The sequence below is a fragment of the Antechinus flavipes genome, chromosome 1, assembly GCF_016432865.1.
Source record: "Antechinus flavipes isolate AdamAnt ecotype Samford, QLD, Australia chromosome 1, AdamAnt_v2, whole genome shotgun sequence".
NCBI classification, from domain to species: Eukaryota; Metazoa; Chordata; class Mammalia; order Dasyuromorphia; family Dasyuridae; genus Antechinus; species Antechinus flavipes.
Window position 1 is genome coordinate 353306104 of NC_067398.1, and position 22333 is coordinate 353328436.

Consider the following 22333-nt stretch of genomic DNA (forward strand, 5'->3'; position numbering starts at 1 on the left):
CTCTTGTTTACTACAGCCCAGTATTTATTACCACATCCATTGCAGAGTTAGGGTGATTGATAAGCTAGGAATTTCCATCTTTAGAAACTATATCACACTTTTGATAGTGACTATTTGATAGAATCTGTAATTTCTTCACCATTGTTGTAAAAGTTGTAAGGTAGTTTAGGCCATTTGAAAGGATCATATTTTAGCCACCAGTGAAACTTTTATCCCTACAGATCTGGTTTGCTATGCTATCGGCTGTGATCAGCCACAGATAACTAGAGAAGTTGGTGTGTATCTTCTTTACCTCTAATAAATAAACTTGTGAAAAAACCTCAGTTGTTAGGTAATTCAGTGATGCAAGAAGCAGCCATTCTTTTGTAAATCAGAATTTGAGGTTCAAACCAGGACTTTTACACCCACTTCTGTGTTACACAAGTATAATCTTCAGAAGCTTTGCCAACAGGAGTAATTCTGACTAATGATTCATACTGAGCGTGGGAGGAGGAAAATAATCTCACAAATTAATAAATACCAATTTTTAAGGAAAAATGTGATTAGAATGAAAATTTTAATTATTTACAAAGAGTAATTGCAAAAGGCCAAGTAACACATGGAATACAATTTTTTTTTTCTAAATACTTAGAATTCTGTTGTCATTGTTATAAGATAGAAGAGCAAATTTAAATGTCATTTTCACGTGGGGAGGAAGAGGAAGGAACCCATTTTTAACTTTTTTCTCATTAACATGTACAAAATTAATTCAGAGGTTAAATCCCTTGAAATCATATAAAATCTCAAGGGTTCTATGTTATATAAACCTATACACTCCACAAATTATGAATATCAATTTTACAAATGTCTCATATTTAATTAGCTGCTTATATACAGCCTCCTGCATATACTTCTCTCTTTTACCCCCAACCAGATCATAAGGATCTTCAGTCCTTGCATATGCGAATACACAGCAATAATCTTAGAATTTATCATTGGAAGAAACCTAAAATTCATAATTGGAAGAATTCAGAGATCACCAGATCATGATTCCAAATCCAACATGCTTTTCACCACACTTTTAACAGGACCATTTTCAAGCTGTATTTGTATATGAAGCTAATATAGGGAGCAGCACTGGACTGAGTGAAGAGGCAGAGAGTTGTTAGAATAGTTTCAGCTTGCTCTGAGCTCACTTTTAATTATCACCAAGTTTAATTACAGTTATTAAGATACTATCTAGCTGAAACAGATTTTTATGTCGAGATCTTTTATTTGATCTCCTATGTTAAATGCTATGGTTTTTAAAGCTCTAATGTGTCAGAATTTGCATCTCCACAGTGTCAGCATAAGTGCTTAATAAATTCTGGCTGAATGAGTAAATGCTTCACCCATTTGAGAGCACAGATATGTTATACTTGGGGTGGTTAAAGGGGCAGAGCAGCTCAAAATGTCCTTTTCAGAGGGGATAATGTAATAGGCAGCCCTGGATACTTCTGGCTCTACTGAGTGATAAGTAATATCCCAGCATTATTTTAAGATTCCAGAAGTAATTGCCAAACACAGAAATGAATGCCAAAATTCTAAAGGGGAGTAGGTATGAGGGAAGAACTAATACACCTCTTTTCCCCTCCATCTTCTTTGTTTTCTCTTATCTTTCTTGTGAAAGAGCATTGGAGAGAAAAGGACAGAGTGAAGCTGGACAAACTTGAACTGAATTGATTGAATTGTTGGGAGGACACTGAGATTTCTAGTCTTTCCAAATTAGTCCTGACAACTTAATTCAGGCATGTATAACCTCTAAGACTCATATGGGAGATTTTTTTTTCATCATCAAACAGACTTCTACAAAAAGCACAAGGCAAAGTTGCAAAGTAAACAAAATCTGTCTTTAATATTCTACAACCATCAATTTTGAATCTCACCTTTTGCAGTCTATTTTCTGATCCTAGTTTTGCTACTCCAAACTCCCTAATCCACATAGATTTACTTTATTCCATAATAATTCTTTCTACCTTCCTCTTCCAATCAAAAATGCCTATTTCATGAATGCTGCTGATCTCATCTATACATTGATCCAGTTGTCAAAGTTATGAATAACCAATAAACTTTACACTATTGTGGGAGTTTTTTATCTTTAAAAAAAAAAAAAGCTTCATGAACAAAATGACTAGTTACTTCAATGTAGGTGTATGGTCAGGAGGATTTTTTTTTTAAATCAGGGAACTCCCCATTGCCATACTCCTATTCTTCACTTATCCTGACAAAAAAAAAAAATAAAATACATAAAATCAGCATTGTGTTTGTGCATCATTGCTTCTCCTCCCTTCATCCCTCTTTTCCTAAAATTATAATTGGTTCTGACTTCTAAAAGCCTCATCCCTTGAGAAAAGAATATGAGCTGTCATAGCAGAAGATGAAAACATTTAAGTCTCTTCTTTAATGCACAGTGTCTGGTGTATTGTTTATTGAATTGCTTATTGCTTCTCCAGTCATTTGAAAATTATCTTCTCCAACCTCATATCAAGGTGTCAAACATACCTCTATTTGAATAAGTAGTAGAATCTCTGGTAAACAGGAAGTTGTAAATATCTAGTGAGTAGGAATTTAAATACTTAGGTTGTAAAAATCTCTTAAGGAAATAGTGTCTAATAATTTTGTGGCTTTTTAGAAGCCAAAAGAAGCAAGGAAAAACAGGATTGTAAAGGCAGATTGGAGTTGCTGACTAATCTTAAAAAATGATTCTAAGTTTTGACTTTCTAAAACTTCTAAATTTTCCAGTTATCTAAAGAGATATTTTTAACTACTGAAGTTTAGCAGGATCAGGACCATGGATCGGACTGCAGTCACAGATTACATACAGTTAGAGCTGCCATTTCATGTTGAGCAAGATCTAGGTTAAAACCAGACCATAGGAATCTTTACAGGCAAGGATAAGGAAGCACATGAGATTTTCATTGAAACTCTTCTAAGAGTTATATCTAGAGAACAAAATCAGATTTAGGTACAAAGGGTCAGGAACATGGGAAAAGGAAATGTGATGCTGTCATGACTTACCTATGTGGAGTTATGCCCTGTTCTTATGTGTGAACACTGACCACACACAGGATGACATTCCTCCCAGGACTTTTCATTGATCTTCAGAGTGAGATAGAAATATTCCCATCTGAAATCCTATGCCATTTTATCTAGTTTATAGCTTTCTAAGTTTATGAAGCACTGCTTTTGCCACATCTTTGAAACTAGGAATCCTCTTTTTTGTGTGAATTCATCATATTCAACTTTAATCATTGGAGACAGTCAGAACCAGGAGGTAAGGGTCATAAAAATTGTGAGTCTACCAAATTAATGACAACTCCATGAACTTTAATTAGAAAGTCATCTGGCATTACCAGCAAGAGCCTCATTCGTCTGTCATCTAGTTTCTAGGAATGTTAATGGCATGGAGATTCTGAAATTAAGGTAGACCTCGTCACTGACCCAGAGATTTGGGAGGAAAGGTAAGGAGTCGGATGACTACTAGAAGCCCACTTATATGTGATCTTATTCCAAACTAGGCCCTGACTTATGACCCAGAAAGAACTGACATATTCAATCATTGTGTTATGTTCTTGTCAAAGCTCCCAGATTTATTTTTTATTTCAAAAAAATTTGTCCTCTGATATTAATTTCTTGAAGTCTTCCAATCAGCAGTCTCTCTTCTATATTAAAACATTGCTCATTTGTAGTGCATATACAGACAGAAGAAAGGTCTAGTCTTCACTTGGTAGCAATAAGGCTTAGAAAATAGAATGTTCTACACCATATATCTGAATAGTTACTTGTTTCCTCCTCTACATTTTCTTTTCTGATAGCTTATCAAGCTGGCAGAAAGCTATAATGAATGTTGTAGTGATATTATCATTTGGGCCCAGAGGTTAGACTTTTTAGTGTGACAAAGTTGAATCTGATCAGCCGTGTACATTAGTGCTATAAGACCCTAAGAAAAAAAAATCCTGGACCTCTGTCTGGCCTGAGGAATAGCAAATATTATAGTCTGAGGGATTAAAAACTGTTGACCCTATATAGAAAAGATGATAGGTTGACAGCAATTCCAGAATGGACAGTCCTTAGTGAGGCATATATATGGAGAGAGAGAGAGAGAGAGAGAGAGAGAGAGAGAGAGAGAGAGAGAGAGAGAGAGAGAGAGAGAGAGAGATCACCACAAAAATAGTAGCTTATGGGTCAAAATTAGATCCAAAGGATGAAGTAAAAAATTCTATAGGGAAATTGCCAAATCTTCTAAACCAAGTTAGCATATATCTTGTTTTTTCCACTGCAAAAGTAAGTACTGGGGAGAATGGTTACAAAAAATTGTAGGGTCTAGATCTAGATGAAAAAAGGAAGTGACAGATCAAAGAGTAATTGATTACACAGAAGCTTCATATCTGTGTGTTATGCATATTTCTTTCAAAAAGAGAATCAGAAAATCCTAAGCATTGTGATTCTTAAACTGGAAATAAATGATTATTGACATGGTAGGTACCTTTCAGATTCAGGTGCCTATGGTAGTCAAATCACTGACTCATTAGAACAAATTAGAAGAAAAAAAATAAGAATACACAATGCATTAACAACAGTATTATTTCCATAGGCTGTTTTTTACTTTATAAATTTTCCATTTTACAAAGTCAATATGTAGATTCTGATTATTGACAAAAAGTTTATGGAAGTTTAACTGATATAAACTAGTCACCAAAAATAGGCTAAAATACCCTAGAAACTACCATAATCAACAAATATTTTATATTTTTCCTAAACAGAGAAAAAGGGCAGGCAAGGGTAACACAGGCAACAAACTCAATGGAAAAATATGACATTGTCCCTCCCCCAAATGGCTAACTGAAAACTGTAAGAATCAATTCACAAAAGAATGAAAACCAGTGAAAAAGAAAAATGAGACTGCAGAAAGCCAGATCATCCTGAGAGCATTGATTGTTGAAGCTGAAAGTAAAAGAATAGATGGATATGAAATGGAACAGGGAATATCAATGGTTCTGCAGACATTTGATCCAGGTTCAAATTCTTTCTCTGAAAGTTAGTGCCTGTAAAATCTTGGGGAAGTCACTTGACATCAATTTGGGCTTCAATTTCCTCAGCTGTGAAATGACAATTCACTCTTTGGCCTCTGAGGCTCTTACTAGTTCCAGATCCATGAATTTCCAGCATTTAAAAAATGATTTCTCTTCATCAATGGCAGTAGACCTATGCTATTCAGCTTCTAACAATTTAGTACTTGACTCATTTTAAGTAGTAGACATGGCATTGAAGAAGAAATTGTTGGTACATCATTGAGATCTAGCCAAATGCATCATATAGAAGAAATCTCTATTATAGACTGCACAAATTTTTAATGTACTTGGAGACCAATTTTCAAAATTTCAAAAAGGCTAGAAAGGATTACAGTTACTATTGATCAAGAAAGTAACAACAAATCTATATGCCTAATTTTTAGCTCTATTAATCATTAGAATGCTTATTAAGAATATCATTGAAGATTCTATCTTTAATAACATGCAAGTAGACTCTTGTAGAAACAGCAAGATGAAGTGTTCTGAACATTTGGATTATCAGTACCTTGGACAGGTCACTATATTCTGTGTAGTTCCATTTCCTTTCTCTTTATATAACATTAGGAAAACTTCTATCTTCCTTTTAAATTAAATCACCCCTCAGGACTCTTCCAGCTCTAAATCTAAAAGCCTATAATTCTTTAGAAGAGATCATAAAACAACAGATTATTGGAGTAGGTAAGATCCCACTGTGCTAATTATTATTATCATTATTACAAAAAAAAAATCACTGTAACAAAACAAAACATTTGGTTTGTTAGGGCAAAAAGAGTCTTGAAGGATTTCCCTTAAGGTGTTATTTTTGCATCTGTTCCATCTTCTCAAAGGCTCAATTAGAGAATAAAATTAAAGTAGGTGTCAAATAACAAAAAATACTTTAGAGAAAAAGGACAGGCAACCTTACTATTATAATTTGGACATCTACTCAAATAGGTACTGGCAATCTATTAAAAATGTATTTACTAAGACTAGCTTGAATTTATATGTAATACATTTATAATATATTGATAAATTCAAGCTAGTCCTAGTAAATACATTTTTATAGTTCAATATTAGTAAAACTATATGTCACATAAAAGTTTAAAATGTATGATTATATTATTATATTCATGTCTTCAAAAATTTAATATTCATGTTAAAGACACTAAAATGTATCTTGTTCATGTTAAATATATACATAAAACCAAGAGCTAGCATTATAAGAGAAAAATTAGAAGTTTTCCTACTAAAGATCAGTGACAAAGCAAAGATACCCATTTTCTCCCATATTTTTAATGCCTTACTAGAAATGCTAATTGTATAGTATATAGCAAAAATTATTTGAAGAAAATGCAAATTAAAAAGAAGGCAGTCATTTCTATTTGTAAGTGTAGGTTTATTTAAAAATCCAGAAAATCAATTTTAAAAGTTAATCAAGATAGTTTCTATTAAAACTGGCAGCACAATATATACATATCCACAAGTTATCTGCCTATTTGTATATTTGTATGCACATATCTACCATCTATCTAGATATAAACATGTTATCAATGTGTATGCTTTATACACATGTGTTGACACATAAATTAATTTATAAGTATATATAACTATATGCCCATATTTAAGTTTGGAGCTATTGCACTCAGGATGCAAGGGTAGTGACTATTTAGTCCATATTCTACTACTGATCATTAAGAGAGTTTTGATCTGCTTCATTTCCAACCAAGGCTGGTTTATTCCTTCATAGACAACCTAGTAGTCCTTGTCCCCCAGAGTTCACTATAGTGTTGCCACTATTAGTGTGAACACTAATCAGCTTAGCCAACGTTAGTTCAAAACTCCTGAACTCAGATAATGCTCCAACTTCTTTTCTGGTAGTATAGATTATAAGTATATGCCACTATGCTCAATCTATTTAAATATTAGTAAGAAATATATGAAGACTTCAAAAAAGAAATCTCACCTCCAATAGCTACAAGATGCACTAAAGAAATATAGACTTAATTATATAGTTAGTTATTGTTCATAGCTAGGCTATAGCAATGTAATAAAAATGATTCTACATAAGTTAATTTTAATGTTACAAAAGGACAACTTTACAGAACTAGACAAAAAACATTCATCTGGAGGGGCAAAAAAATCAAGTATTTTAAAGTCAATATTAGGAAAAATAGCAATAAACAATGTGTGCCTATCATCAGACCTCAAAATAAAGAGGAATGACTGTCAAAATTATTTCATATCAATTAAGTAGAAAATTAGATAAAACAAGCTGAATAAGTGGAGGCAAACATATTAGCCTAGTGTATGAAAATCCAAGAACTTACATAACTTGAAGTGAAATCTCCTTATTCAATAAGAACTTCTGGGAAAACTGTAATGCAGTTTGGCAGAAAATAAGTTGAGCCTACCATTTCATACCACTTAACACAGTAAACTCCAAATTAAGAAGCATGCAAAATGAAAAAGATCATTCAAGGCACACAGGCTGAAAGAGAGGGAAGGGAAGAGATGGAAAGAGAGAAAGAAAGCAACAAATGAATGGCAGTACCTTGTATAATTATGATTAAGGCTATAATTCATAGTTATTCAATGGGTAGATTATCACAAAAGAAAATTTTGATCATGTAAAGTTAAAGAGCCCCTTTTTATTTTAAAAAAATAGATTTCATTCTGTTTGTCAGAAAACAGAACATTGTCATATGCTCAGCAGAATATCAGATAGGATTCAAAATAATTACCAGTTAAGAAAGGATATATAATAGAAGAAATTATACTCATGAGTGTCCATCTTTGTTTTCTTCTAGGCTGCTTTTTTTTTTTCTGCTGTGCACTTTTTTTTTCTATATTCTCCCTATTATCCTCCCCACTTTCTCCAAACAGATATAGTTAAGTACAGATATATTGATATTTGCATGTTTAGATCTATACATACATACACATTCACACCCTCCTACAGACCCATACACATATAACATAGAGCAATGTTTGTGTATATTTCCTGCTAACTTTCTGCTTTATTCTTGTCTTGCCATTACTTAATCTCCCTCTACCCATGGATCCCTCCCTTGTCTTCTTCCCCCATCCTTTGCTTCTCCCTCTATTCATCCCTCCCCCTTTCCATTCCTCCCCCCTTAGTTCTTTATAGATTTTGGAGGGTGCTATACTCATGTATATATTTAGTGTTGCCAATTTAACCCATTCTTGATTTAAGTAGGTTTTCAGAACTATGAACCCTCCCCCTGAGTACTTCTGTGAGTTTTCAGAAGTATGAACTTTCTCCCCTAGTACCTCTGTGTCTGTTCTTCCTCTGTACCTCATTTGTATAATTACTAGTTTTACATTTTTGTAGGTGGTTTTGCTTTTTAAAATGAAATCATACTCAACTTTGCCCCAATTTTTCTTTTGAGCTATCCAATTGTTGATGTCAATCTTAAACATATGCTATACATTTTCATGTAAATACACCTAAACAATTTGTCCATGTTAAGTTCCTTGAAATTGATCTTTGATATTGGCTCTTATAAATTTTCTATTGTTTAGTTTTTGTTGAAAGCAAGTCCTGAAAATCTACAAGTTCACAGAATGTTCATTTTTTCATTCAATATTTGGATAATTTTGCTAGATATATTTTTGGCCATAGGCCTAACTTTTTGATTGCTGGCATATATGATTCCAGGACCTGCAGTTTTTTAATGTGGTTGCCGATAAGTCCTGGACAATTCTAATTGTAGCTCCAGAATATTTGAATTTTTTTTCTTTTTTTAAATAAAATTTTCTGGAGGTTTCAAAATTTGGCAATAATATCACTTGTGTTTTCCACAAAGGATCTCTTTGAGGTAGTGATCGACACATCTTTTTCTATTTGTTTTCCTCTCATTCTATATTCCAGGACAATTTTCTTGGATTACTTCTTATTGTGTTCTATTTTTTGGTCATGGCTTTCAGGTAGTCCAATTATAGTTTCTCTTCTTGATCTGTTCTCCAGATCTGCTGTTTTTCTTATGTTTCACAGTCTGTTCTATTTTTTCTTTATATTGTTATTTCTTAGTCTCTTATAGCTTCACTAGCTTCTCCTTGCCCAATTCTGATTTTTAAAGTTATTTTCATCTTTAAGAATCTGTATCTCTTTTAGTTGATTAATCTTTTCAAAATCTTATTTTTCCTGCATTTTTTAATTTTTAGTTTTTTCCTTCTCATTTGATTTTTTAAAAAATTCTATAAATTCTCTCTGGGCAGGGAGCTATTTGACATTACTCTTTGGGGTAGAAGCAGCTTTGTTTTTTACATCAGTGTCCTCTGAAGATGAACTCCTGTCTTTCCTGTTCCCATAGTAAGTTTCTATGGTTAGGTTCTTTTTTCTTTGCCTGATTATTTTTTTTTAAGTGAGAAGTATTAGTGTAAGCACCTCTAATCTTGGGATGAAGAGAATGAGTGCCTCTATCTTCACTACAGCTCTCCCCTTTGACCTAGGTCCCCAAACCAAGAGCTCCACCCTCCAGCAGGTACCCATAGCCAGCAGCATCCCTGTCCCACTGCTTCTGCACTCATCAGTGCTCTGGTTCTTTCTCACTAGCTACAGAGCTAGCCTGAAAGTGTCTGCACTTCACACTGGGGTCTTTCTTCAGGTCTTCTGAGATTGTAGGACCCTTGTGCTGCTTCAAGTCCTCTAGATTTTTCACCAGTCTATGCTTGCCCTTAGGGGCAAATTCTGTTTGTGAAGGAAATCTGGAGAGTTTAAATTTACCAACCTACTCCAACATCTTCCCAGAATTCTTCTTCCTCCACTTCCTTACCTCCTCAAATCACTCCCTTCCCATTAAAAAGCATTTTCACAAATATTATCAATTCAGCTAGAAGAAAACTTATTCTGAGAAAAATCTTTACACCAAGCATTTCTGATAACAGTTTGATATTTAAGAAATAGGATTTAAACAAACATGAGATTAAGAGCTATTACAACCTTCAAAAGAAGAAATGCAATCAACCATCTGAAAAATGTATCAAATGACCTAATCTTGAGTAAAATACAAATTAAAAAAACTTTTAGGTATAATCCCCACAACCCTCAAATTGATAATGAGGATAAAGGATAAAAACAATCAGTTCTGGAGCTAGAAAACAACCTAGAATTATTTGAGAAAAACTAGTACATTGTACATATATTTTGACCCATCAATCTTACTTTGGAGATATACCTTAGTGAGGTTAATAACTGATAAAAAAAAAGTACTATACATATCAGGATGTTTAGAGAAACACTTTTTATAGTAGAAAAAACTGAAAATGAAACCCACAGATTATGAAATTGCTGAACAAATTGTGGTATATGAACAATAAGATTCTATTATACCACAAGAAGCAGCAAACATGAATTATTTCAAACAAAACATCAGAAGACTTTTTAAAACTGCTAAAGGACTAAATGAACAAAACAAGGTAGATAATATAAAGTGACTACAAATAATGTAAATAAACTGCACACTAAAAAGCACCAGAAATTAGATACAGGTAAGTGTAGTGGTTTACCCCTTAAATTCCTGATACTGGGGATGCTTGGCAGATTTAAGCTGCAGAAGGCTAAACTGATCTGTTGACTGCATTAAGTCTGGCTCCTAATTGACTAAGGAGGGAGACTGGCCCATGTTGGAAATGAAATACTTTGAGGCAGATAAAAATTATGAGTGATTAGAAAAGGCTGTTCTAGGAAATCAGCTAAGTCTATATAAATATTGTGAAAAATCCATTAAACTTCCTCTCAAAAAAGACACAGTGTCTAAAAAAGATAAAAAGACATCTTTAGTTGAAAGAGACTATTACTCATGGTAAAGGGCCAAAATAGTAAGCATTCCACATATTGCCAATAAATGAACATTGCCTGCAAATAACTTTACAACTGTCTTTACACTTCTCTCATTCCAGATATATAACACCATGTGTTAGCTAAAGAATTCTGCATGCTGGTTAGCATAAAATAGTGTAAAATTTAAATAGACATAATTTGTAAATGCTTCTGAAATGAAAATCTCATCCTGAGGACCTTCAAATGAGTAAAGGTATATTGTAGGAGACACTCTCAGTTACATTGTTAGGTGATCAGCCTCTTCATGTGTGGAATATGGGTGGAATTTTTTTCACTTTTGAATATAGGCTATCCAATAAAAGCATAGGATCTTATATTTAGGGCAGGAGGGAACACTGAAATCATTTAATTGAACTATCATCTTACAGCTCAAGATACTGAGGTCTAGAGATGTTAGGTAATTTGTACAAGACCATGACAACACAGAGAGAATTTCAGTTGGTACTTAGACTCCAAATCCAGTGATCCTTCCATGCTATTTTGTCTAGGACCTGGTAGAAACAATAGCAATATTGAACTCAATACATATACTCAAACACAATTTATGTTGAAATCCTTGAGATTCATATTGAATTCTACACAGAATCCAAACTGTTTGCAGACACATGGAAGTCAACATTCACAAAGAAATTTGGCAATGAGATGCAATCTCTGAAATGATTTGCTGCCAGCTTGAAAATGCTGTTCCATAATCTTGACTTGAAAATTCAGAATCAAGATTAATGAAAACACTTCCATTTGCCTATTAAGTATGATGGTTTTGTGGCATATATCATCCTGATGCTTCACAAAAGCCTCAACAATTTCTATGGTTTATGGAGGCTGATTGGCCTAGAGGTGAACCTTAATAAAATACATTTTGTTATAAGTGTACCTTGGTCACAAAACATGGTACATTACTCGCTGTTTGAGAAAGTACAGCAATTTACCTAACTCAGATCAACATTAAGAGCCTGCACAGAAAATGGACCAGAAGAAGCAAAGACATTTATAATGGTTTTGAACAAAACTTTATAATGTTGCCATGAAAATCATGACAGAAATGTTCCATTCTGTAGTGCTGCTCAAAATAAGCTTCAAATTAAATGCTAATCCATAATAAAATACAAAAATCATAAATTTGCCATCAACTGGCTACAATGAAAAGAACAAAGTGTGGAATCTTCCACATATTCATATGGCAAATGCATTTTTGCATCCATAGCCAAGAGAATGGGGGAATATGGAAGAGAAATATATACTTATAAACCAGGCACTGTGCTAAGCACTTTACAAATACTTTGATCCTTATAACGATCCTAGGAGATAGGTGATATTATCTGCATTTTACAATTGAGAACTGAACCAAGCAGGATTACAAGTGATTTGCCCAGAGTCATATAGCTAATAAGTGTCTGAGGCTAGATTTGAACTTCAGTCTTCCTGACTCCATGTCTATCCCTCTATTCATTATGCCATCTAGCTGCCTCAAATGTGATAATGGTTCATATTTATATAATGTTTTATAAAGTATTTTCTTCACAGAAAACCTATGAAACAGAAAAAAATTCTCATTTTTCAGATAAAACAAAAAAGACCCAAAGAAGTTAGCTGACCAAGATCACTTAAGTAGTAAATGGCAGAACAGAAAATTGAATCTATCTTCAAACTCCAGTTCAGTACTCTTTTCACAATACCATATGACCTAATACCAGAGGCAGTTTGAAGTGAACAATGTAACAAGAATAGCAGACAATTCATCCACCATCCAACTTTTAGACTGAATTACCTAAGACCACAAAAAGCTAAGAATAAAGTTGAAAATTCACTAGGATGAGCTATTGACTTAATTGCTTAGACAGAGATGAAAATTTAAAAGAAATCATCAGTTTGGGAATATTTACTTATTTGACGATGAATCTAAATGAATGTACCTAATTGGTCATTGTAACAAGACTTCGGGGTAGTGAATCAAAGCATCACTATCCCTATTTTTGAGCTGAATAAACTGAGCATGAGAGATTAAATGATTTGCATGCACAAGGTCATATAGCTAATAAGAACCAGAATTTGGACTGCCAAGTCCAGTGTTTCTACCATACCATGGTACCACTTTTATTTAAGATTAAGGAACTCAAATGAAAGTTTTTCTACATTCTCCTCACATGCACTTAAATCTTCAATAAATGGGTTAATATAATTTGGTATTTTCTCAGACTTTCTTCTAAGGATCTCTAGCTTGTGATAAGCATGATCACATTTTCCTTACAACATTCCTGTTATAGATGAATAACTGGAACCTCCATATTGGATAATGTGGTTTCTAATTCATTACAAATACTTTTAGTTTATTTTTTCTCCACAAGGCAACCAAGATTGTGTCTTGCCAGGGGTCACACACAGCTAATGCAAATGATTTTTCCACTTAAAACACACTTTTAATTATTAAAAGTTATTAAAAATTATTAAAAGCATACTTTTAATTATTAGGGCCATAAGCTATGCTCTACATGCATATGTTTTCCACTGATTCATTTATATCTTCAGAAAAATAAAATGATTAAAAGTGGGCTTGAATCATTTTGATATATTTTAAATAAATTGAAAATGGATTTCAATTCAAATGATCTATTCAAATAGATCTCACTGTGATCTCACTGATTTGGGAGCTTTCTCCTTTGATGCAGATAAACCATCCAAATTGAAAATATGTCTTTTAAAAAGGTAGCTGTAGATAATCATTGGTTAGTATAATAATTACATAGAGAATGTACTTTAAAATAATTAACATTTTTATAAAGAAAACCAAAATAAATTGGCTTTTGTGTATGTTTGCTAAATGTGTTTGTCACAACTATACCTTTTTCATTGTTTTCATTGTTGTTTTTAAATTTAGTAGAGTTGATTCCATAGTTTTCAACCATAGCTTTGTTAACTTTTAAGTATTCTTTTCTTTACCAATTATAGATACCGGGCAGAAGGAATAATACCAGAGACTCCAGCTAAACTCATTCAGTTTATGTATCTTCCTGAATACAGAAGCAAATGGGATAGATCATTACATACATACAGAATATTACATAAGATTGATTCGGTAATTTATTTAATGTACATCTTTTACTGCATACTTTAAATGTTTTTTGGATTGCCTGATTAACTCCATGAGATTTGATTTTATTTTGAATTTGACTTCATTATGTCACATATACTATTTAAAGAATTCAAACTGATATAACTTTTTCATATAAAAAAGTCATTTTTGTAACACATTTTTTGTAACACTTCTTGATCCCCAACATTAAACAGTATATTGCTAATAAGACCAAGATCAGTGATTCTATTTCTAAGGTCATTTAGATTGGTTTCATTCTCTAGCTGTCTTAACCCTCAACCTTGCCCAACCATGTATGCTTTTCATCACAAGAAAAATGTAGAGTGAGCATCAGTAAAAATCCACTATAATTTTTTCCAAAATTATACACAGCATGTTTCCTTCTACTGGTGAGTCAATAGAATCATCACCGCACATAAAAAATGGTATTGCCAGATAGCAATGACTACTCATTTGTTATGAGTAGTGAAAAAAGGAGTGTTATCTGAGAAGGAATAGAAAGGGAGAAATAGGAGAGAAGGAAATGTTTAAGAGTAGAAAGCAGCACAGATAAGGACAAAACATCAAGGAGTAAGAAATGGTAGCAAAAGAAAAATAGGATGATAAAGTCAGGCAATGAGTTTATGATCATAGAGACAGTTAAAGGGGCATTGAATTGTGAAGGAAGTTACTATTTAACTGCTCATTAAGGTAGTTATAAAAGTAATTTCTGGTGCCTGTATTATTAAGAGGAAAACAAGGAGAATCTTCATGGCAATTCCTGTCGGCAAATGGCTGTGGTCTTTTAATCCAGTGATATAGCCATAAGAAACACAAATAACATTGTTAAATATGGGTGGTATCAAATAGAATTTTTGAAAGTCCAGAAAATTGTTCACACTATTTGCAAACTGCTTCTAAAACAGTTTTTTCACTTCCTTGACCCTCTATATCTCACATTTCTCTGACCCCAAGGGTCCTTCCTTTGTGCAGGAAGAGAATGTGATTCTGTATTTTTATGATTATAGAAATAAGATCTCTTTGACAAGTGTGCTATATCATTTGGTAATTTTCTATTCAATTCACAAGTTATATTTTTCTTTCAAAGAAAAACTTTGGAGAATAAAATATTTTGAAAATGCAAAAAAATAATTTTTACAATAACAACTGCAATTTTTATCTATTTTTCTTACAGGATACGTTTATATTACACACCATCACTAATAGTTTTGCCATGGGCTCAATTGCCCCCAGAGATTTTGTTGACTTAGTACACATCAAGTGCTATGAAGGAGATAAAGTGATTGTCAGTTGTAAGTTGAAACATTTTGGTCATAATTTGGTACAGACTGTTATTTATTGATTTTTCTTTTTATTTGCCTTACCAAAAATAATTATGTCCTCAAACATTTGTTTTTGGCTTTTATTTCCTAATAATAGACTATTGAAATAATTTCATTGGTCTCCTTTCATCCAGCTACTCTCCTCTCCAATGTATCCTTTATACAATTGTTAAAATCTTTCCAATGTATGGCTCTCACCGTATCACTCCGTTGCTCACAGAACTTCAACAGTTCTCCACTTATCTCTAGGGTGAAATACAAACACATTGGCCAAACATTTAAGGACCTTCACTATCCAGCTCTATTCTATCTTTCCAGTTTTCACATAACTTTTCTGTGCATTTGACATTCCTGTCAAACTGTGCACACTTAACTATTTTCCAAAATCAGTATTGCAGAAGAGATAGCCTCCCTCAAGTTTATCTCCCTCTTGGGTTACCATTTTTTGGAAAGTTTACTGCAACTATCTTTAGAAACATTGCAGAGCTAACAGCTCTTGGAATTCCTTTTACTTATCCATAGATTCAAATTAGGTCCTTCAGCTAAAGACCTTTCATGATCTTCCTTTGGCTTTCTCTTTACTTCTGACCCTGATTCTGAATGAGATTTGCCCAGCTCCTATAACTTTTCCACCCATCCTTCCCCTCCCTTTCACCAACTGAATTACAGGCACTAGGGTCAATAAATTTTTATGTTTTATATTCATGTCTTTCAACACTATAGCTTTTATCACCTCCATAGAATGGTTATTTTATAAATTCCTAGTTTCACTGTATTTAGTAAGTATTTAGTATATGCATGTGTTGTACTTGATCATTTTTTTTTTTGTGCTCAATAGTATTTTTTCCAAATACACACAAAGGCAGCCTTCAACATTTACTTCTGTAAGATGCTACATTCCAAATTTTTCTTCTGCCCCCAAGACAGAAAGCAATATGATTTAAGTTAAATGTAAAATTTCTTCTAAACATATGGGGAGAAAATATTTGTCAAGTTATACAAGAAAATCAGACCAAAAGGGAAAAAAAAAAAAACCATGAGAAAGAAAAAAAAATGAAAATACTAGGCTTCAATCTATATTTACCATAGTTCTCTCTTGATGTGGATAGTACTTTCCAAGTCTATTGCAATTGCCATGAATTACTGTATTGTAAAGAACCAAGTCTCTGATCTTCAAGTTAACTTCCCCTTTCTCCCCCCCAAATCTAGTGTCTCAGTGCCATTCAATACTAATACTATCATATTTATGTAGTACTTTTAAGGTTTTCAAAATACTTTCCTCATACCACTTTTGTGAATTGGATGGTGTATTATCTCCACTTTACAGATAAGGGAACTGAAGCTAATCAGTGGAGTACTTTGTCCATCCTCTTAAAGTGGCAGAGATGAACCCCAGGTCATCTGATCAATTTAACCCATTACATTGTGGACACATTTGTCTTTCTAGTATAAAGGGGTCCAAATGATAGCAACAGAGCTTAGTTGCTATCCTGTGTAAGAAGAGAAAGGGAATAGAGAGGCCTTAAGCAGGTTAAGGAAGAGGAGCATTGCATGTAACTGACCAATTTAATTGGACATACAAGACCCTGCCACATGTCCCAAAACACTATACTGCCTGTGTGTTGCACTTGAGCATAAAATACTTCACTTGATGATTGCTACACTAAATGCAATCTGGAATTTTTATTATAAATCACATTTTTGCTATTTGTATCCTATTTTAAATTAGGGGAAATTAATATTTCAAATACGCCTGCCAACAGTCCTTTGGGAAGCACTCATCTGTATTGAAAATAGTTGCCTTTCAGTGTTTTAAGATTTCTCATTTTTCTATGCTGGCTTTCTTTTAAACACTCCTACTGTAGTGGGTTTGTTCTTGAGTTAGCTGCCTGTTAACCTTAAAATATATAAACAGGTTTTATTCTCTCATATTTAAGTTTTAGTAATAATTTTTATCGAAATTCAACCTTCAAGCTAAAAGAATATCAAAGTTAACATAAAGTCTAAAAAATTTATATACCTTATATTTGTATAGCATTTTATGTTTTTATCTTATCTGATTTTTACAACTACCCTGTACCTACCTGTAAGGTGGGAATTACTGGTATTTTCAATTTTACATACAAAACAACTTGAACTAAATCATCTAACCATTTTTAAGCTTTTCAATGTCTATTGGAAGAGATATCTTTTATTTTTCAGCTTTTATCTAGGAAGATACCAGTGTATCTTCTATCACAATTGTGACATGAAGTGGAAAGGAGCCTAATGCTTAACACAGGAGCTGTCTTTTTTTTTTTTTTTTTTTTTTTTTTTCATTTAGTGCTCTGCAAAATGGTTAGCACATACTAAGGGTATAATAAATGCTTTCCCATTCATTCATTCCCATTACAATTACTTTAACATCTAGGAGTAGTCAGTTTGCCTGGAGCTTAAGATACCTTTTTTTTTTTTTCCTTCTCTGCTATTTTTATTGAATAATCAAAAGTAACCTCTCCTTTATGGAATATATCACATAAAACCTCTGCTTTTAAGATAAACCAAGAAAAGAATAAATTCAGAGAGCAGAATCAGATTGAGAGGTAGAAGAGACCTTAGAGGAACCTAGGCCATCCCATTTACAAATAAGGACACTGAGCCCCAGAAATTAAAAGACTTGCCCCGGATCATAAAACTAGTATAACTTTAAACAGAGAAATATTTTAAAGCTCTTTTGGTATTAATGAAAAAGAATATCCTCAATCTTATATAATATTCACCTACTGATTTTTTCTTTTAATTTTGAACTTGACCAACACTAAATTAGGTGAACATTTCCATACATAGAGTAGAATGGGGGAAAAAAAAAACAAAAAAACACTTACTTATACAGAGGACTGCAGATCTATGCTACAGGTATCTTTTAAAATAATTTTTATTAGATATTTTATGTATATTATAGAATACTATCTTCAAAGTTATCTTGCTTGTTTATATCTCCTAATGGCCTTTGTTCTATTTTCTGCTGATTTTTTTGAAATGAGGAAATACATTTTGATTGAAATTCTGAGTTGATACAATACAACCAAGATGCAGGACACTCAACCTTACTTCAATAGTAGGCCCAGAGTAACAGAATCAAGACCTGTAATCATTTCTTTAGCAAACATTTACAATGTAAGACACCAGAAGATTTATAAAGCATAAATAAGATCTTTTCTGCCCTATGGAGTTCAGGATATGAAATCTTTAGAATAGGCAGAGTGAAGCACTAACCAAACTTAATGATTCTTCCTTCTATAACTTTACTAATTTGTCTAAGAATCACCTAAAAAACTGTGATATTAGGTCAAACATCTGATCTTTGTTCCTAGGGATACAAAAATGAAAAACCATTTATTACCATTAAAGATCCATATAAAACAACTCAGATTCTTAATGACACTTAATTAAAGGCAGTTTGAGACACTAGAGTATATAACTTTGTATATTCCTAAAGATAAAAGCTGACAAAGATTAAGTAAAACTAAATGCTGTTTCATATGTATTTTCTTTAGAGAATATATTGCTGTATATTTTATTATATATTATATTTGGCTTGTTTGTGGAAAAGTTTTCATTAAAATGCATTTCTTTTTTAAACTACTTAGCTGTTAGTGTGGAATATCCACAATGTCCTCCAACTTCCAGTTATATCCGTGGTTATAACAATCCTTGTGGCTACGTATGTTCACCACTGCCAGAGTAAGTAACTGACATGCACATTTAAAAAAATGTTCACTTTATATAACATAAAATACAAATAATGTTTGCTAAAAAGACAAACTGTATTCTAGTAAGATTTGCTGTGAAATTCTGCTAAATCCTGTCATGCCCATTAACTTCTATTATAGAGATGTTATTTATTGGGGGAAAAAGCATTCTTAGGTTTAAAGTCATTTTTAAGCATAAGCAGATGAGCAAATTACAAAGTTTTCTATTCACAAAACTATTACCCTACTAGCCTATAAGTGATGATTTGCATTTCAATACAAGATTCATTCCTTTGTGTCATTGATCCCAATATATATTTTTTTAAAAAAGCAAATAGACACGGATAACTAATGCATTAAGTCTTAAGAATTAACACCTCACCATTAATGAATTTATCAAATCACTTCCATCTAACAGCTAACTGGGGGCAACTCCCTGCAGAAGCAAGCATGTAATGGATGAGCTTGATAGGAGAAATGGGAGAGGGCCAGACCCTGGATCAAAGCAATCCTCAGGTAAAGTAGGCCTGAGTAGGATATGATAGTGGCCTAGGAAGCAGGAGGATAACATGAAGAAACTGGGTACCCAGAAAAAGGCAAAATGTTTACCTGTTTTAAGAATTTTGTTCAAGCTTATACAAACCTGCCTGGATATACTATTTCAGAAATGCAATTTAAAAAAAAAACATTTAACAGAAAAACCTCAATTAAAAATTTAAAAACACAGTATTTAGAAATATTACTAATATTACTCTTCTTAAATTAGTTACAGAAAAAAATATTTGAAAGTTCTGTACTAGAAAAACTGGCAATATAATATGCTTCACAGAAAACTTTCTTAAAGTTGATATAATTCATTTACTGAGTGCTAGGAAGTTAATTTCTATTAAGAATATAAGTACATAAAAATTGCTCAATTACTTTTTAATATAAATTTTTTGATTTAACCATCAACTTTATAGTCCCAAAATTTTTAAGTTTGTTTTTTTTCTTTTTTTTGCAAACAAAAATGTCTTAAAATACAGCAAAACTTGAAAAAGGAATAGATTTGCTTGCAATGAAGGATTTATGATAATACCTTGCAAGAACAACTTTTTTTTTAAGGCAAAATAAAAATTGAATTAGAAAACCTCATTTCTTTTGCATTTTCTACTCTTATTTAGCTCTGCTGATTATTTACACCAATTGAAATGACCATAGGTTTAAATAGATAATTGTCAGGTATCCTGGATCTCTAACTACCAGAAAAGAATAAGAATTAAGGCATTGTCAACAATTGATGACTGAGTGACATGAGGCCAACATTAATCAGTCTTTTGTTAGCTTTTTCTATGCCCAAGACCTATACTGGTTGCAGCACCGGTTTTCCATATGACCTTGATATGCTTGTATGTCCCTTTGTTGGCAAATCCCAAGTTGGGGCTCATTATGGCTATTTGCAGCAGCTATTAGCTTTCTCCCAAATAGATCTGTCTTCTTGATTATATAAACTACCATTTTTGCATGATCAGCTTATCTATGAGGGGAGACCCTTACTGAAAAGTTTTACACTATCAATTTTATGCATCCCTAAACATCCCTTTCCTCTAAGTAAGTCCTTATTTCTATGATAGAGAGAAGGAAAGCCTCCCTGGCCTAAATAGACAGGATAGAAAATAATTTGCTATTTTTTAATATTATGAATTAGGGCCTTCCAGTGGATTCATTTTATCTATATAGCAAGAAATCCTATAGGCAGGAAACAGGAATGCTTTAAAAAATAGTTCTCTAAACCACATAAGAAATAGGGGCTATAGACCTAGTACCACAGATGGGTCATTTTCTAAGTTATACACATTCCAAATAATAAGTAATTGTGCTCTTAAACAAGAAATGTTTCATTTTTACAAGTAGTATAGAATTACAAAATAAAAATTATAGCAATAACAACTTTGATTATATATTTAAGCATGTTCAAAATAAACAGATTAGGTAAATCCAAGAATTTTTTTTTATTGCTTTTCTTCCCTTGTTTGCAGGAACCCTGGCTACTCCAAACTGGTGATGTATGTACAACCAGAACTGAGAGGAAATTTATCCCGTGCTGTGGTTGAGGCAACAATGCCCACCAACTTACTGAATTTGATCCACGACGCAAAAGATGGAATAAAGGCACAAAAGGCTCATTCAGCACATGCATCCCCAAAAGGCCATTCATCATCACTACATAAGAAATGAGTTGGTTCTATGGCTCCTGAATCATGTCCTTTCTTCAATCCTCTTCTAACAGTCAATGTGGAATATATACATGCCATTATGCTATGTTAGTATTCTCATGTACATCTGCAGGGGCTCTTACTAAGAACTGTTATATAAGGAACAACATTAAATATAGCTTTTATCTCATAAATAATGTTAACTATCAAAAGCATCACTTGTACCTTGCTTTTTTCTGAGAAATATTACTGAATAAGATTAGAACCAAGCAAACAAATGCAGCAGTGAGCACTCAGCATAAATTATAGCTAAAAGAATACTTTTTTCATTCACTTTACTGGCTGTTCAAATTTGATAAATGTTATGTAATAAGAGCATAAATAATGAAAAATTCAACTTATATATCAAATAAAATGTCTAACATTTAAAACTGGATGTGACAAATCACAAAACTATAAGGCTATCACACAATGCATAGCATTTCTATTTAAACAATTATAATATATTAGCTTGCATGTTGCACACTTCAAAGGTGTTTTTCTGCACTAGCAATTTAGCTAGTCAGCATTCCTGATCCTTGTACAATTCACTGATTTCTAAGGAGATAAAATCTCTCAAACCACTATTTCTGTTGAAAAGCTTTTCAACAGAATTTTACCAACCCTTTAAAAAAACATATACTATTTTAGTACCTTGGCTTTAACGATGTCGGAGTTTTTCCTTCAAAAAAGATGATCAGAATATTTAAATATGGAAAGGCCAAAGTGTCAGGATGGAAACACAGTTCCAAAGGAAAGCCACTTCCAGCCACTCTGATGATCTTCTGACTTTCCATTAGACATATTCCTCTGTCTTTTTTAGGAGGAAAAGTAAAGAAGGCAAAATTCATAGGAGAAAATAGCACTTTTGAAACCACTGTGACCTAAGAGCACAAGTCAACTAAAGAAAGAATCCAACAACTCCAACTCCCTTACTACTAGCCTTTCTTCCTGATAGTTGCTAGATTCTTTGTTTTTTCTGGTCAAAATATTCAGAAGATTGTTTTAATATAGTTATTAAAG

At 32.8% G+C, this 22333-nt stretch overlaps 1 protein-coding gene across 2 annotated transcripts in view; it reads left to right on the plus strand.

Annotated features, from left to right (window-relative positions):
- The window catches only part of STARD6 (StAR related lipid transfer domain containing 6), a 32967-nt gene extending 11484 nt beyond the window's left edge, over nt 1-21483 (plus strand). For both annotated transcript variants that reach the window (XM_051969616.1, XM_051969615.1), the window contains exons 4-7: nt 13879-14005; nt 15198-15315; nt 18975-19068; nt 21095-21483. In XM_051969616.1, the coding sequence (XP_051825576.1) occupies nt 13879-14005; nt 15198-15315; nt 18975-19068; nt 21095-21293 (538 nt within the window). In that variant the 3' untranslated portion in view covers nt 21294-21483. The remainder of the gene's footprint in view (nt 1-13878; nt 14006-15197; nt 15316-18974; nt 19069-21094) is intronic.
- Nucleotides 21484-22333: the final 850 nt, after the last annotated feature.